The following is a 16,970-nucleotide window of genomic DNA, read 5'->3' as shown; positions in this document are numbered from 1 at the left end:
GAACTGAAGATCTTGCTTCTAATTCAGTCTGACTGACTTCTAATTTGTAATGCAGTGTGGTGCAGAGTACATGGCTTTTCAGAGTCTCAGTCCTCTATATATAAAGATAAGATAAGAATAGTATGCATGTATTCCTACAATTCAATCCATAGAAAGCAGGTTTTAATTTTCACTTAACTGAAATCATTCAACAAAACTTCCAAGCATTAAACATTAGCATGGCTATTTCTATGTGCACAGCTCATAATCATTCCAATAAATGATTAATTACAACTTTCTGTTTGGGCCAATAATTGTGCCGGACTTTTATGATTCACCATCTGTGTTATGTTGTAATGTGACCTCTCGAAACTGAAATACTAGCATTTATTTTTTTATTGCTTCTCTAAAGTGTCTTTTGAAAGAGACACCTAGAGCCACATGCTTAGAGAGGATTTAAAAGTTTGACGTGGTGGAAGTAAGCATTATTTACCCCAGCTGGCTGCTGAGACAGGAGCAGTGGTCATGGTGGACATGGCCATTAGAGGAGAGAGGCAAATAATGAATAACACTACAGGCTGTTCAGCCAATGCATCTGTCTGTGAAGGTGCATCATGTGTGGTCTCTGAGGAAAACGTCAATGCCATTCTCAGCACAATCTTGAGTGTTGTACTGACCATACTGCTGGCCTTGGTCATGTTCTCCATGGGATGCAATGTGGAGATCAAGAAATTCCTAGGGCACATAAAGCAGCCGTGGGGCATCACTATTGGCTTTCTCTGTCAGTTTGGAATCATGCCTCTCACAGGCTTTGTTCTATCAGTGGCCTTTGGCATCCTCCCCGTCCAGGCTGTGGTGGTGATCATCATGGGCTGCTGCCCCGGAGGAGCTTCCTCCAATGTCGTGGCCTTTTGGGTGGATGGAGACATGGACCTAAGGTAAGAAATCTATCTCTTCGACTACTGGCAATCGCATTGGGTTCATCTTTGAGAAGCCCATGGCATTCTGAGAGTACATCTGGTCTACCATTAATCTTAGGCATTACTAAGCAATTAAGTGGGAAAGAATAAATGCATTCATTTCATTGCTTTCCAACATAGCTTCTTGCTGTTATCATTAGGGGACTGTAGTTCAATTTTAATTTTTTTTCTTTTTATTGAGTTTATTGGTGCATTCTAGATATACAGTACAGTTACATTCGTTACTGGGATCTTGTACCTTTACATGACAGGTCTTGGTTCTCATTTTTTCCCCTGTCCCTTCACCCCCTCCTCCCCTCCCCATTTACAAACACTTTATTTCCATTTTTTTCATTTTCTCATATTTTTTTTCTTTTCCCTTATTCCCTTTCCCCTACCCTTCCTACTTTCCCTACACCTTTTGCCCTTTTCTTCCTATTTCACATTGTTAATTACCTCATTAGGACCTTGTGTACTATTATAGTTTTTCACACCAGAAACTCTATTTTCATGGCATTCTGAGAGTACATCTGGTCTACCATTAATCTTAGGCATTACTAAGCAATTAAGTGGGAAAGAATAAATGCATTCATTTCATTGCTTTCCAACATAGCTTCTTGCTGTTATCATTAGGGGACTGTAGTTCAATTTTAATTTTTTTTCTTTTTATTGAGTTTATTGGTGCATTCTAGATATACAGTACAGTTACATTCGTTACTGGGATCTTGTACCTTTACATGACAGGTCTTGGTTCTCATTTTTTCCCCTGTCCCTTCACCCCCTCCTCCCCTCCCCATTTACAAACACTTTATTTCCATTTTTTTCATTTTCTCATATTTTTTTTCTTTTCCCTTATTCCCTTTCCCCTACCCTTCCTACTTTCCCTACACCTTTTGCCCTTTTCTTCCTATTTCACATTGTTAATTACCTCATTAGGACCTTGTGTACTATTATAGTTTTTCACACCAGAGAAACTATTTGGTATTTACACATGTGTGACTTATTTATTTCACTTAAGAATACATCCCCAAAATGTACCCATTTACCTATGAATGACTCTAATTTCTCATTCTGTATGGCTGAGTAGTATTCCATTTTATTGAAAAACCACATCTTTATCCGGTTTCCAACTGATGGGCAGATGGGCTGTTGGGCTGTTTCCATGTTTTAGCTATTACAGACTGTGCTGCTATAAACATAGGTGTGCATATGTCACTGTGATGGGGAATTGTAGTGAGGATTCTGAAAGTCAGCACTGCACCAACTTAGGGAAGTGAACCGGAGGGGGCTTTGACCTCCACCAGGCAGTTTTTACATAGCCAGAAGTTTTCAAGCATAGTCTTATATTTTCACAATGACCCCAGACCTTAATGTAATGCCATGAATGTGGCCATTTCCTGTGATAGAAAGCAGTATATGAGGGCCAGGGATGTAGCTCAGTGGTTCCCCCACATGCCTCATAAGCGCAAGAGCCCAATTTCAATCCCTGGCACCAAAAAGAAAATAAAACAGTATATGTGATGCCGGACATTTGGCTGTTGAAATGGGCTCACTTTTTTTAGCTATATTTTAGAAGATAATGTTTGTACAATGATTCTAACACCTGAGAAAATGTTAGTCATGCTACTCTGTAAGGCGACCTTCTGTATGCATTGTATATATTAGTGGGAAATATTCAAATATTTCTTTAAAAAATCGAGGGAGTGAAACTTCAGACAGTGGGCAGTAATCTTCCAAAACACGTTATTCTTCCGGAGAAAGTATTGGGATAATTTCAGCCTTTGGACAATGTATTTAGATACAATCCTACCCTCCACTTATGTTTCTAATTCTGTGCTCTGAACACTATATCTTCTCCATCTCCACTTGAGCTACACTGGAGGTGGCAGTCAAGACACGTTGATTTACATTAACAGATACCTGTGCTGCTGAGCTAATACCGCACAGCTCCCGCTGGCTTTGACTGCTTAGATGTGGTTCCTGGGAGAAGAAACCAAAACTCTCTTCCCTCCTCTTATCACATTTTCTGAGATGACAGCCTTGCATTTCACAGCCTCTCGTGATTTTAAATAAATAAAACAAACAAACAAACAGTTGTCTGTGGCCTTTCAAATATAGACAGTGACACTTCAGCTCCTTCTCTGATTGCTTCCAGCCTGGAAATTTGTCATTTCTGAATCTGATCAGTGCATAAATACTTTCACCTGTGAAAACTGTGCTGCGGGCATCACGAACAGAGCACAGAACAAGTCAAGGAGAAATGTGGGTGACTTTTCAGGTGAACTTGCTGGTGGCTGAGTCCCACAGAGCAGGAGAAATCCTAACTCCTTTGTGTCTGCGCTGTTCCCAGATAACAATGAAATATTTCACCTCTCCAGCCTTAGTGATGGCCTCAGCCACCCCACCCAGACTTCTTGTTTTCCTTTCTTTGACTTCTTGGGGAAATCCATTCTTAGGCCTCTTTTGCTCAATGCTCCCCCAAAACCCTCAAGACCACCTGCCTTCTACACTCATTATTTTCTAGATTTCTTGTTTCATAGCTTTTCCTACCATGTCCTTTGTCATTAGCCAAACACTATTACATTTCTCATCTTTCAGTTCAATGTTCATTGATACTTTAGTTGTCCAAAATGCCTGAGCTTCTGGATTATCACAGTTCAGAGCCACCCCTCCCACTCCAACCATATAAACATCCACCAATGACTCTTTCCCTTGGCCTCCCTCTTAGTAACCAAGCTTTGTTTCTCTCACGTAGGATTTATTTTTATTTTAACAGCTGATTTATGTTAGACACTATTACATTCCAGGCACTCACAATACTAAGTACTCAAAATACTTTGGTATGTTTTATCTTCCAAAGAATCCTCTGAGGTCAGTACTATCATTTTCTGCATTTCGCAAATGACAAAATTAAAGTTCATAACCTTGACCAAGGTCATTGACATAGTTCATGTTCATATCATCACTGAAATCTGGACCCAGTTACCTACATTATTTTTGCATTATTTGCTCTGCATTATTTCTATACTTATTACTTCCAGTATCATCTATATACACTTATTTTAAGGCTTCAAACGTGCTGTTTCCCTTCTAATATGTTTATAATCCTTTGCATTCTTTATCACTGATTTCTCATTTATTAACTTCTTTTATTCCCCCCCACACCTTCCGGTTCTGCCTTCCAGTAAATAAAGGTAAATCCAAGCATCGAAGCCAAAAGTGTTTATTTTCTTATGTATCGATATTTTTCTTATTTCAATATAAATTCATGTTAGTATTTCTAGTTTTGAATTGCATGCCTTTTATAGAAGTTGAAATTTTCCAAGTAAAATCCATTTTTCTTTTGTTCATTCATTCCCCCACATTCTCAATGAAAATTCTCTGTGAGTTTACTCTCATTCTGAGTGGCTTGACTTTGTTCTTGTTACTGGTTTAGAAAGATTGTCTTGTGTCTCTGTGACTTCTTATTGTCAATGTCCATTAACCCTAAACCATTTCTCTTCCGACTTTTAACCTACACTTCCTCATGGTTTTTCAAGAAAGCTCTCCCACCATGCCATAACACAACTTCCTAAATTGTCTGAACAATAATTCAGAATTGAAGTTTTCAAGAGGAACTTTAACAGAAAAACAAGAAAAAAAATGACTTCCTGCTAAAAATTGTTCTACCAGTTAAAAACAAACAGCTCTGGATCTTCTTTCTCTTCACTTTAATGTGGGTCAGGAATCCCACCCTCCCGTTCATCCCTCTCACTGCAGGGGATGTGCTGGATGCTCAGGGCTAAAGGGATTTTATTGTGGAAATAAGTCTAAATCTGCTGTGATATGTTTTTTAAGATAAGAGAATGGCAAGAGGGAAAGGAAGAGAAAAAAAGCATTAAGAACCTTCAGTACTTTAATTATAAGTAGGACAAAGCACTATTAATAACAAATGCACTTATTTTCTAGTGCAGGAATGCCTTTGCATCCTACTTTTATCTAAATTAATCCATGATGATAATAGACTGAACTCCTCAGAAAATGTTTTAAGTACATGTACTAGCATTGGTGTTCATTAAAATATTTTACCTCTACTAATACAGATTTTTTATTCATTAAGTTTATTTTACTTGCATCTTTTAAATCCATTTTAAATGAATTCATTACTCATTTTTTTAAAGAAAAGATTAATAGGAAAGTTAAGCTCCCTGAGAGACTTTGCCTCCACCCTGTAGTTTGTCAAAACTGTGCAAATTTAACTACTTACACTGAAATGAATTCTTTATCATCATCTACTTTACTTTAATAGAGTATAGAGTTGTTGTTCTTTGGAGGAATGGTCAGGAAGTTTAAATATTTAGTATTTTCCTTCAAGTACACAGATAATACCAGTGAGAAATGACATCTCTAATTATCTGAATGCCACAGTTGTCCAGAAAAGAGAGAGTTTTTTATAAGAATTGCTGTATTTGCTGATGCTATATTATAGCAGAAGACAAAACTTAGGCACTTGTCATCATAGAAATAATAATAGCAAATAGTTCGCAGTGAGAGCTTGTGCTGTCCTCCACTCTGGACACCATTAGCTCATCACTGGCCCCTCCTAAGCCTGTGAGACAACAGTGACTATGATCTTCACTACAGATAAGGAAATCTGGCAAAGAGAAGCCAACAAAATCCCCCAGAGCCACATACTAACTGGCACTATCTTTGCCTGATCCAAGCGGCTTTAGAGCCCAAGCTAAATCTACTTCCCCAAAATCTTCTTCCTCCCATCATCACAGCGCTGAAAATATGTGACAGCAATTCCTCCATGCTAAAAGCCAAAATCCACCTCCTCAGCCAGACACCTTACTAAAATACCAATGCTTTAAGCAGGGCAATTCCCAAGTCTTGATTCTTCTGAACACACATTTGGCTAATTGTTAATGACCTACTCGGTATTAAGAATTCTGCCTCCTCCCTTGGCTGCAGGTACGTCTTGCTTTTCCTTTGGAAATCAGTTTCTTCCTCTCTGGCTATGGCCATTTGGGCAATAATGTGACTGTTTCTGGAAAAGCAATGAGGCCTCCTTCCCCAGAGGTGTACTCCCCTCAAAGGTCCCAGAAGGCCTGTCTCCCACCAGCAGGAAAAGATGCATGAAGGCCTCTGGAGCCTTAACCAGTACCAGTGGGTCTGCTGTTAGAGGTTCAACAGTGGACATCCGGGTACTCTGTGCCTTGCTTAGACAATTGGCTTAGACGTCATAAAATACCTCCTCTGACCCTTGAGAAGAAATGGTGAGGCATGGTAAACGCATGACAAAGTAGAAAGATCCTAGTATGGATGATGTTGCCTAAGGCCAGGCTCTGCACAAATTTGGGCACATGAGTATTTCTGCCCGTAACACCAGATGGTGCCACTGGTTGACATAAGTTCTTACAGGACTTTGTAGCAATGGACTGAAGTGAAGCAGCCGCCTTCCTGGAAAGCACAGGGGCACATGTCAATCTGCTCGTTTCCTTGCAGCATCAGCATGACCACGTGTTCTACCTTGCTTGCCCTGGGAATGATGCCACTCTGCCTGTTTCTGTATACCAAAACGTGGGTCGAGACGGGGAGCATCGTTATTCCCTATGATAGCATAGGTAAGCCATTCTTCCGAAAGACTGTTTAATGTCACCCGCGCGCTCTCTGCTTATTCTCTGCTAGAACCTTGGACCAGGCTCACACCTATTGGTTATTTAACTCTTGCATTTAGTGCCAGTTTTCATCCAATTAGAATGTCCTTCTAAGTCACCTTGGCCTTTTCATGACTATTGGCAGAACGTAAAGTCCAAGCCTTGACTCCACAGGACAAACTGAATTTTCTTCTTCACATCCCTGGGGAAGGAGCCAGTTTAAAGGATCCCCACACCTCAGTAGGGCCATGATCCTGGCCTTCATCTTTTCTTTATGCACAAGCAGAACTAGTTCACGTTAACGGTCGTTTGTATGCACGGACACTTACAGTGAAGATATGCGAAGAAAGTTCATGTAATGATTTCAAAATAGAAGACCCAATGAGCAACTGTGAGTGGCACCATGGGAAACTACCAGATAAAACTTAATCGTAGGAACCCTCCAATGTGAGCCATAGTTTTGTAGAAAAGTTGGTCCATATTTCATGACCCAGAATTCAAATTTGCTATTAAGACTATGTCTCCATTCATTTCAACTCCTAGATGTTCCCCATCTCTATTTCTGGGGTAACACAGGACAGTGGGAGATTAAATGGTTGGGGTAACATAGGGGTGAAGGTCAAGAGAAGGATAAGATGTTTCCTGGTTTGCCAAAAGCAGGCTTTCCCACAGAACTACCTTAACAAAGGATAAGCTATAGGGGAAATAGTACATCAGCACCAATCACCAGGTACATTACACATTAAATAGTCTTGTTTTCAGTTGAAATTGAGGACAGAGGTCTTCTTGATGAGTCTCCTCTAAAAAAGTGTGGGTTTCCCATTGAAGAGACCACACAACAAAGGCCATCCAGTGACTCGGAAGGGAGGTTTGTTAAAGGAATGCCTTGAGGTTTTGAAAGCTGGAATAAAAAGTCCCGTAGATTTCTAAGAAAGGGAATGCAAACTATGCACAACTGAATTGGGACAAATTTTTACACCATAATTGGGGTGATCAGTATTGCAATATTTTTCATAGTCTCCTTTCTCTCCCCTACTCCCATTGTATTAGAACTGTAAAAAGTGATCCTCTAGATACCTTGTTCAGTAAGGGTTTTCTCTGTATGAGATTCTCCTACGGCCCCTGGGAGACTGTCATATCAGGTAGAGTCTGGACTCCCGTCTGGTTGTAGAGCCACCCTTCCTGTGCTCCATGCTGTTTAGCTGATCGTTCCTTAAAGAATGTAGTTTGTTTGCATAGCAAACACTGTGGCGCCTCTCAAAGAACCTGCTTACTGACAGTGGCACTTTGATTACACATTATTTATTGATTAAGCAAAAACTTCAAGCCTTAAAATAGTCTCCTCTTGATATCCATTTCCTTGTGGAAAAGTGAGTAATTTTTAACTATCGCCTGAGCACTTGTACCATATCCTTTCATGTGAATACATTTTGAAAGGAGAAAAGCTGAGAAGTGGGTTAGCATCTCAGTAGAGGGGGAACTCATCATAATCAAGGATCAAGGGTGAAAAATAAGGAAAAAAAGGAAAGCAAAAGCAAAAAAAAGAGTTTGAAACATAAAGACAATGACTTTGTTCACCACGTTCGCCCAGGACTGTCTTCCGACCCAACATTTTTGTTGGTTTTCTTTTAGTTTTTTTGTTTTTAATGAGGACAAAACTGAGCTGACAGCTTCACACTATGTTATCATTACTTGATAAATGAGGCTGTTTAAGGCTCAGGGCAATTATTTAATTTGCCCAAAATGCCCGGGGAGCTGGAAAGGGTCCACAGGTCTGCTGTTCACCCTGCTCTAGGGGCCGGCACGGTGCTTGGGATGGCACCACAGTGCTCACATGTTCCTGTGGCTCAGGGGAAAAGACAAGGACATCTGTATGGGAAGAGGCCCGTGCACGGCTGGAATCCGAAGGCAAAACACTACGACACATTGTTGCAGCCACATTTTCAGTATCTCATACCAAGAGCTTTAACTCCATGTTATCATTAAATCTCAGCACAGCACTGTCGGGCAGACGCAAGTCTACTCTTTCCACATGAGGAGGCCAGAGCACAAAGGTGTTAAAATGATTGCACAGTTTGCACGGCTTGTGAATAAAACACAGTTCAGCTCCAACTGCATCCTGCCCCTATTTCACCAATAGAATCTTCCACCGCTCTCGTTCACTGTGGCTTTTCTTGCTCCCTTTCTCCTTCCTCTGCCACCTGTGTAAACTGGAGTAAAGACCAAGTTTTACTTTCAATGGTATAACTACAAGCTGGCCCTTTTTGATCTATAGAGACAAGCATTTTGCAGAGGAAGGCCAGGATAAACAAAACAAACAACCTGGGAAAGTGAGGCCAGACGACCACAAGTTCAAGCCCATCCTGGACAGCTTAGCAAAACCTTTCTCAACATTAAAAAGAGCTGGGAATGTAACTCAGTGTGAAGGCCTTGGGTTCCATCCCAGTTCTACAGAAGAAAGAAAGCCAGCTTTAGGCCCATGGGGAAGCAAAGAGTTCCAACCACCCACTCTCAGGGCAGAACCCCAAAGAGAGTAGAATCTTAACAAGAGGGCCAAATGTATCCAACATGTTAAAAGTGCACAACCAAAGCTCAATGCATGTGTGTTCCAAACACAGCATGTGTGCCTAGATTTAAGCTACCAGAATACAAACAAGTTCTATTAACAACATTTTAACTTCAGGCTTACAAACCTCACAAAATCTAGTGTGTGGTCTAGAGATCAAAGAAAGGAAGTGTCCTCCCCAAAATAGAATTCAGGGATCCTCGAAGGGGAATCTTCTGGAGGATCTAACTTCTATGCTCTTTCCCACGTGCCCTTCTCCACCATTATCTGCTTGCTCTCTTCTACTCATTTTTATTTTTTCTCCAGCTCTTAGTTTCCTTAGCCATGACTTAATTCCACCAAGTAATTTCCGGGCAAAAGTAATTAGTGACCCTTAGATTGTCAGAAGGGCTGGAAGGCTAAAGAAAAATTGTTTTCCTCATTATTAGATTCATTATAAATTAATATTTATAGCCCTGGAATCTGGAATCTGTGTTCCACTCCTCAGTGAATTTATCACAATAGTAGGCAACATCTAGTCTTAGAATTTCATTATCCAATTTCACTTTCGCATCCTGCTCTAAAAGGACATTTGAAAAAGAAACAGCCCGTGAGAAGTCAGAAGCTGTTGGAGCTCTATTGTCGGAAAGCAGCCATTGGACAAATGAGTGTTAAATAATATGGAGAAACAAACCATATGTCACAAGAGTGGCCATAAATTTCGCATGGTGAAATTAAAGTATGACTCTTTCATCTGGCTGCTTGAGCACAGTGACACAAAGAATTATAATTACCTGCGAGGTCACCAAATATATTATCTCACAGGAAATTTAAGGATGCTTTTTCAACCTATTCTCTCACCTCTGTTGTGGAGCTGAATAAATGAAGTCAGTTTTAACCGAAAGTCTTTAACCTTCAGAATACCTTGAGATCTTGAGCAAATTTTAAATATTTTCCATTTCTTATACTTTAAAATAAGTTGTTTATCTCTGCTACCATGAAGTAATAGAAAGATTTTAAAATATTGTCTGTAAATACCACAAGAACATATATAAGTACACATGTGCAAACCCATACACACAAATTTTGACAAGATATTTTTCCTAGAATATATGGGTGTCATGGATGCCCAAATCTTGACACATAGAAACGAAAGTTTATTGGTAGTAGAAGTAGCTCTAAAAAATCCACCCAGGATTTAGTGAAAGGATTTATATTACCAATATTATCAATTCTCTTCCAGTAATATTAAATTAGCTATTGAAGTAAGCAGAGAAGGGGTGTTGTGTTGTATGTGTGTGTGTGTGTGTTTGTATGTGTGTGTGTAAATCTACATTCTGTTCCATGAAATACTGCCTAAGCTTTTTCCAGGCCATTTATCTCTTTATTTTTCTCTCGTGTTGTATCATTTGCTGATCAAATTGATCTTTTGTCATCTTCAGGTATTTCTTTGGTTGCTCTCGTTATTCCTGTTTCCTTTGGGATGTATGTTAATAACAAATGGCCACGGACAGCAAAGATCATACTTAAAGTAAGTATCTAGCACAGTAGGCCGCACAATTAAATGTTCCACAGTAAGAACTAAAATAATATTCTTTTCCCCAATCATGTTGCTTCATTCTCCTTGCATAACTTCTATCTTCTGGGGCACCCAAAGTTTGAGTCACATAGTCCTCTCGACAAGGATGCCATTCATGGTCCTATCCATGGGGCAAGTTTCTATTCACCCTCTGAGATCCAACTCAAACATCGCCTCTCGATTTTTCTCTGCCCTGTACTCGTGGAGTATTGCTGTCATCTCTGCTTCGTGAGTTTATGTTAGAAAATCTACCTAGCAGAGATCTCAGACAACAGATCAAACGTTTCTGATTTCTGTAACCATAAGCCAGTTTGTATAGTAACTATACATTGCTCTTCACATACTGTATAAATATGCATACAGATAATACTGATAGAGTCTTACTCGGTGTTAATTAAGCTAAGTAGTACTGTTTCTCTGAACAAAGATATATAATAACTATATATTTTATAATATATAATTTAATTTCCATGTAGTGTAAAACTGTAAAAAGAAGAAAATAGCAGTGCCTTTTTAAACTTGCAGTTTTATATCTATATTCTTCTTATCAGAACAATCATAAAATATGGCTGAGGCAAGATTTTCAACCCTAGTTACAAAAGAAGACATTAAGATTCAGAAAAATTCACAGTTTACCAAAAGAGACAAGATAGCAGGAGCTGAATCTGGAAGCCATGTCCTCCCAGCCCTTATCTACTTGGTCTTCTTCCTCTCTGGCAGGATGATTTCCAAGCTGGAAAAATCTTCAGGTTAATTGAGCATGAATAGGGTAGATCCTTTGCATCTTTACAAACGTAAAAAGCACCAGTGTTTCCAGGGCTGACTGTGGCCCTCGAGGTAGAGACGCACAGAGAGGTAGCTTGCTTGTCACATTCCTGAATGGGGACAGTCTTCTTAGCTTTTGTTCCTGACAGACGCAGCCAGAGGTGCTTTGACACAGTCCCTGGGTTCACCCTTGTCTTTGTTCCTTACAGATCGGGTCCATTGCAGGTGCCGTTCTCATTGTACTCATCGCTGTTGTTGGAGGAATACTGTACCAAAGTGCCTGGATCATCGAACCCAGACTGTGGATCATCGGTGCACTCTATCCTATAGCTGGTTACGTCCTAGGATTTTTTCTGGCTAGAATAGCTGGTCTGCCTTGGTACAGGTATGATATCTTGCCAAATCCTACTGGGAATTTTCACTAATAACAGCTATTGCCTGTGTTTGTTAAGGCAACTGTAACGAAGTGCCACAGACTCGGTGACCTAACAGACATACGCTGGCACACATTGTCAGAGAAAGGAAGTGAGAATGAAGGTGTTTACCTGCTTGGCTCTTCTTGAGGACTACGAGGGAAGGTTTTATTATTGGTCTTAGTCTTCAGCTCGCCCATGGCCATCTTCTCCCTTTGTTTCTACACGTCATCTTCCCTGCATGCCTGTCTCTGTCCTAATTCCCTTTTTTATAAGAAAATTAAACATATTGGATTGGAACCACCCTCATCTTATATAATTACATGTGCAATGAACATGTTTCCATGTAAGGTCGCATTCTGTGATATCAAGGCTAGAACTTCCACACATGAAGCTGAGATGGGGTCAGGATCAGGCCACTGATGACAAACTAAACTCTTTCACCTTGAGCCACATTTGCCACATTTCTGACCATGTCATTCTAAATGAGCTCATTCATTCTTACAATAATGCAAATCCCTAGAAAGAAGACACTATCTTTATATTTATTTGCCCATTTACTTCTCAAATTATTGTAAACCATTCTCCACCCAGTGCCAGACAGACTTTTCCACTGTTATATATTCTTATTCTCCAAGCAGAGTAGCTTTAACAAAAGCAGATGTTTGGCCTTGTGATACACATGGATTCCTCCAGCAACTGGCAAGATGAACTCAAATACAAAGGTGTTCGATATTCAAAAAGCCTTAGCTCATGGGATTTAGTTCTAAGTAAAAACATTTCCTCTCCTATAAGTCCATCTAAAGCAACATAAAGGGAAAGTGCAGGCGTAGAAGCTGGTGCCCTTTGTGAGGTCAGATGTAGAGGCACACTGCTGGCACCACTGAGATGGGCTGCATTCATTGCATCCCCTGCCACTCACCAGTCGTGGGACATCTAGCCAGGTACCGTCCCTGAGTTTTCTTATCTGGAAGATGGGGAAAATGATTCTTATGTTGCAGATTTTGAAATGAGATTCAATCAAAACAATCAAATTTAACAAAAACTAACTATAACACATGCTTTGTTTTGAATGTTTGCCGGGCCCCTGATTTGTGCTCTATGTTGTTCCCAAGGAATCACTGAAGAGGATAAGATGAACATCATCTTCCATATATGGGACACCATTACTAACAAGCCCACTTCTCAAATATAGGGGGTTATGCAAAAAATGTAATGTTTAAATTTAAACATTTAAATTTATTACAGTAAAAGAAACATTGCCATTCATCCCTCTGTAAATAAATACTCCCCCTCACCTCGAGCACACTTGTGCCAATATTTTTGCCACCTCCTGGAAGTCTTCTTTCATGAGTGTCTATTCAAGGTGTGATGAAAAATGTGGCAAATCTTGCTGCTGCGTGTCACTCAGTGGAAAAGCCAGCTCATAAAAGTACTGGAGTGAGTCCTCGCCCACTTCCTCACTGGATCTGCTACCATGTGACTTCGGGCTCTTCCCCAAAGTCAAAATGACCGTGAAAAGTAAGCATCTCTACTCAGTTTAGGATGTAAAGGTCCCCAAAGCAACTCAACTAAAGAAAAGAAAAAAGACTTCCAGAGTTGCTTCAGAAAGTGACTAGGACAGTGGGACAAGTGTGTTCAAAGAAAGGTGAAGTGGTTTGAGGAGGATTCATGGCAATGTATTTTTATTACACTAATATTTTTATGTGAACACATCCTATATTTTGATCACACCTCATCTGCATAAATTAAATATGTATATAAGATTATGTTTAGATCATGCTACTGTATAATAATGTATTTATTTGGCATAAAGGCAAGTACTTTATGTTGAATCATTGCACATGCAGTCTATGTACTTGCTCTCCTACTTGCCTTTGATATTTTACAATAACAAAACAGAGCAACAACGAACACATGTGTTCCCTTAACCTCCCTGGTAGGTGCAGAACGGTGGCTCTAGAAACAGGGATGCAGAACAGCCAGCTGTGTTCTACTATCGTGCAGCTCTCCTTCAGCCCTGAGGACCTCAACCTGGTGTTCGTCTTCCCGCTCATCTACAGCGTCTTCCAGATCGCATTTGCAGGAGTACTTTTAGGAGGTAGGAAGTAACGCAGATTCAACGCCACCATCACATTCTTCTTTGGGAAATCCTAGAGTTGCTCAAATGGTCTTTTTAAGAATTCTTTGCTCCTGGTAGTAAATTGTATGAATAAAAGAGAGGGAACTCCTGCCCCATAATATCATCACGAATTCCCAAATACTGCTGAAAATTTATAATTTCATGAAACAGTTTTAGTGAAGATGATTTTTTAAATGAAAAGTGATAGTGGTGGATAGTCTCCACTGGCTTTCTTTTCCTCAGTAATCAGATCTATTGACCAATTAAAAGCATTTTATTCTGTTTGCTTAAATGCTTCCAAAGAGTCCGTCATTTTGGTGATTCTTCTCAAAATAGTGTCTTAATATACTTTTTAAATGTAGAATATTTTTCAGAAAAGTAGTATGCAAAAGATATTTTAAAAGCTGAATTATAACGGAGATATACACACATATAGTGAGATATACATAGGTATAGATGTTCAATTTATATAATTGAATCGGTTTAAGCAAAAATGTCCTTGATTTAAAGTACAAGGGCTGGTTGACCTGGTTCTTAATTTTTCTTTGCTATGGTATCAACTTTGATCGTCTCCTATGAGGCCCCCACATCCTGGCCTTAACCCAGTTGTGATTTTTTTTTCTATGCATTTCGCTTTCTAAGAACTGGTGATATTTAACCTCTACTTTTTAAGTTCTATTTTTTAAATAAAGAAGTTACTTTCAAAGCTTTATGGTATTTTAATGGGAGATACAAAGTGAAGGTGCAGGACAAAAATAATGTGAATATTAACTTACAAAATGCCAGGAGATAGTATTGTTTTCTTTTATTTCTTTTCTTTTCTCTTTCTACTTTGTTCCAGTATACATTCAGCTTGCCTGTGAGCTCAAATCATCCCCCAAATTATTTCCCTGAGGTCAGTCTCAAGGCAGGTCCTTCCTTTCCCAAACAGGACTCTCAAAATCACTGAAAACATTTCAGTGATCTGTCACCCATCCAAAAGACACAGGCCCGTGCTTAGCAACCTTGTCTTCTTGTCTAATAATCATGGTTTATCACATAAAAGTCTACTCTGTTTGGCTTATTGAGAGATTTTGTTAGTGGTGTACACTAGACAACCCAGAGAAAAGGAACTGATTGAGTGATAGAACAATTAAGTAAATTCACCCCTTGAGTGATTAGCCCAAGAGATTGGATAATAGAAGAACAAGTTGAAGGGGCGAAGAAGATGAAATACTACCCTCTATCTGGTAGCCTTCCTTAGTATCATCAGTGAGATGCAGGGCAGGCATCCTAATTAAATGGGTTTTGTTGTTGTTGTTGCTGTTGTTGTTTGGTACCAGGGATTGAACTCGGGTCCTTGCTCTTGCAAGGCAGGCCACTGAACCGCTGAGCTAAATCCCCAGCCTAATTAAATGTTTACAGTGCCCAGAAACACATTTCGGTGATGGTATTGAAGACTAAATATATATATATATTTTTTTAATGAGAGTAACAAGAGAGGAAGGAAAAGAGAAAGGAAGGAAGGTTGAAAGGGATAAAGAAGTTACACAGTTTGGTTAAATAAAATGATTGTATAAGTTCAGGAAATACCTGCTCAAACAGTTTGTAATAAACAATGACCATAAATCTCAAATTGAATTCACCAATAGAGTTCAGTGGCTTCAAAACTAGTGTTTTACTAGAAGCACAGGGACCAGTCCAAAAAAAGATTGACTTGGATGTGCTAAGACATTTGATTCTAAACATTGTCTCATCAGCTGTGTCTCCTAATGGTAACTAATGTTTACTGAACTTTTCTTATAAGGGACAGCCTTTCTTGGTAAGCTAATCTCAAAATTAAGCTGAAAATGGGTTACTGCCAGAGACTAGCAGTGCCCAACAGAAGTCTGACTACCCGTCACCTAAAGCTCTTCCCACAGAGCAAGGATTGGGTGAAGGAAGAGAGACCAGAAGTGCTGTTATGGTTCATATCTTTGCACAAAAGGCCATCGGTCCAAGGTCCTGGACAGTGCACCATAACATATGGCATGTTTATTGAGGGATACCACATTAACTAGCATGGGACAGCTTTGGAACAAACACCTCTTGTTCTTATTATCATAGAGTTTCACCTGAGGGCTGAATCCTAAAGATGTCTTGTAGTTGCCTGAAGTTCTATGTTAGGTCTTCCTGAAGTACAGTCTTCCCTCTTGCCACAAGTGGTCCTGGAACCAAGAATGACAATCGTTTCCTCTCACAAGCCTCCCATTTTAGAAAATGCAAATGGCTGAATGAATCCTGCAATTTAATCACCATCTAAAGTAATTGTGCAGCTTATGATTATGAAATTTACTTAACCTCCTGTGTATTGTTTTCCAGTTTATTATGCATTCAGGAAATGTCAGAGGAAAAGTGATGTGGAATTTCCAGAGAATAAAGACAAAGAAACACAATCTGAGTCATCCTCTCCTAAGATAAATGGTGGATTTCAACCAGATTCATAAAAAGCGCACACAAAGTGAGCAAAAAGGAAAATGCTAAAGAACATTCTTAAACTGCAAGTATATTAATTATTTGTTTTGGTGGGATCACTGACAGGAAGAAGTTCAAGTGTAGATTTGAACTGAAAATCTATACAAAGGGACATGTGGTCCCATTTTTTAATGTGACAAGTATTGTTTCATATATACGTATATATTTATATATATATATATGCTTCATTTATACAAGCTTATGCATATAGATATAGGTGTCCTTCAGTACCTAAATCCACAGGTATTCCAAATTTTATGGCATAGTGTTTTTATATACTCCTTGTGCCCTTTAAATCATCTCTAGATTACTTCTCATACCTACTACAATGTAAATACATAATACAGTGTAAATAGCTGTTATACTATATTACTTAAGAAATAAGGACAAGAAAAAACTCTGTTTTTGTTCAATACAGATTCAATGTTTATTCAAGTATTTTTTATCGGCAGAAGTTGGTTTTGTCTGCAGGTATG

General features: G+C 39.3%; 1 protein-coding gene across 1 annotated transcript; it reads left to right on the top strand.

The window, feature by feature from the left end:
• The first annotated feature begins 540 nt into the window (after positions 1-540).
• Positions 541-16,469, top strand: Slc10a2 (solute carrier family 10 member 2). The gene is made up of 6 exons (XM_010604638.1): positions 541-917; positions 6,426-6,544; positions 10,565-10,653; positions 11,676-11,851; positions 13,823-13,980; positions 16,342-16,469. The coding sequence occupies exons 1-6, from the start codon at positions 541-543 to the stop codon at positions 16,464-16,466; spliced, it is 1,044 nt and encodes a 347-aa protein (XP_010602940.1). The 3' UTR covers positions 16,467-16,469.
• The last annotated feature ends 501 nt before the right edge of the window (positions 16,470-16,970 follow it).

The sequence above is a fragment of the Fukomys damarensis genome, unplaced genomic scaffold, assembly GCF_012274545.1.
Source record: "Fukomys damarensis isolate Sample0158 unplaced genomic scaffold, DMR_v1.0_HiC HiC_scaffold_6, whole genome shotgun sequence".
Classification (NCBI taxonomy): domain Eukaryota; kingdom Metazoa; phylum Chordata; class Mammalia; order Rodentia; family Bathyergidae; genus Fukomys; species Fukomys damarensis.
Note: the sequence above shows the minus strand (reverse complement) of the source record. Positions and strands in the feature narration are given on the sequence as shown.

Excerpts from the sequence above, each read along its gene's own strand:
- Slc10a2 (XM_010604638.1), top strand. The coding sequence starts at position 541 with ATGAATAACACTACAGGCTGTTCAGCCAATGCATCTGTCTGTGAAGGT. Across the intron at positions 6,545-10,564 it reads TATTCCCTATGATAGCATAG|GTATTTCTTTGGTTGCTCTC; the intron begins GTAAGCCATTCT and ends TGTCATCTTCAG. Across the intron at positions 10,654-11,675 it reads CAGCAAAGATCATACTTAAA|ATCGGGTCCATTGCAGGTGC; the intron begins GTAAGTATCTAG and ends TGTTCCTTACAG.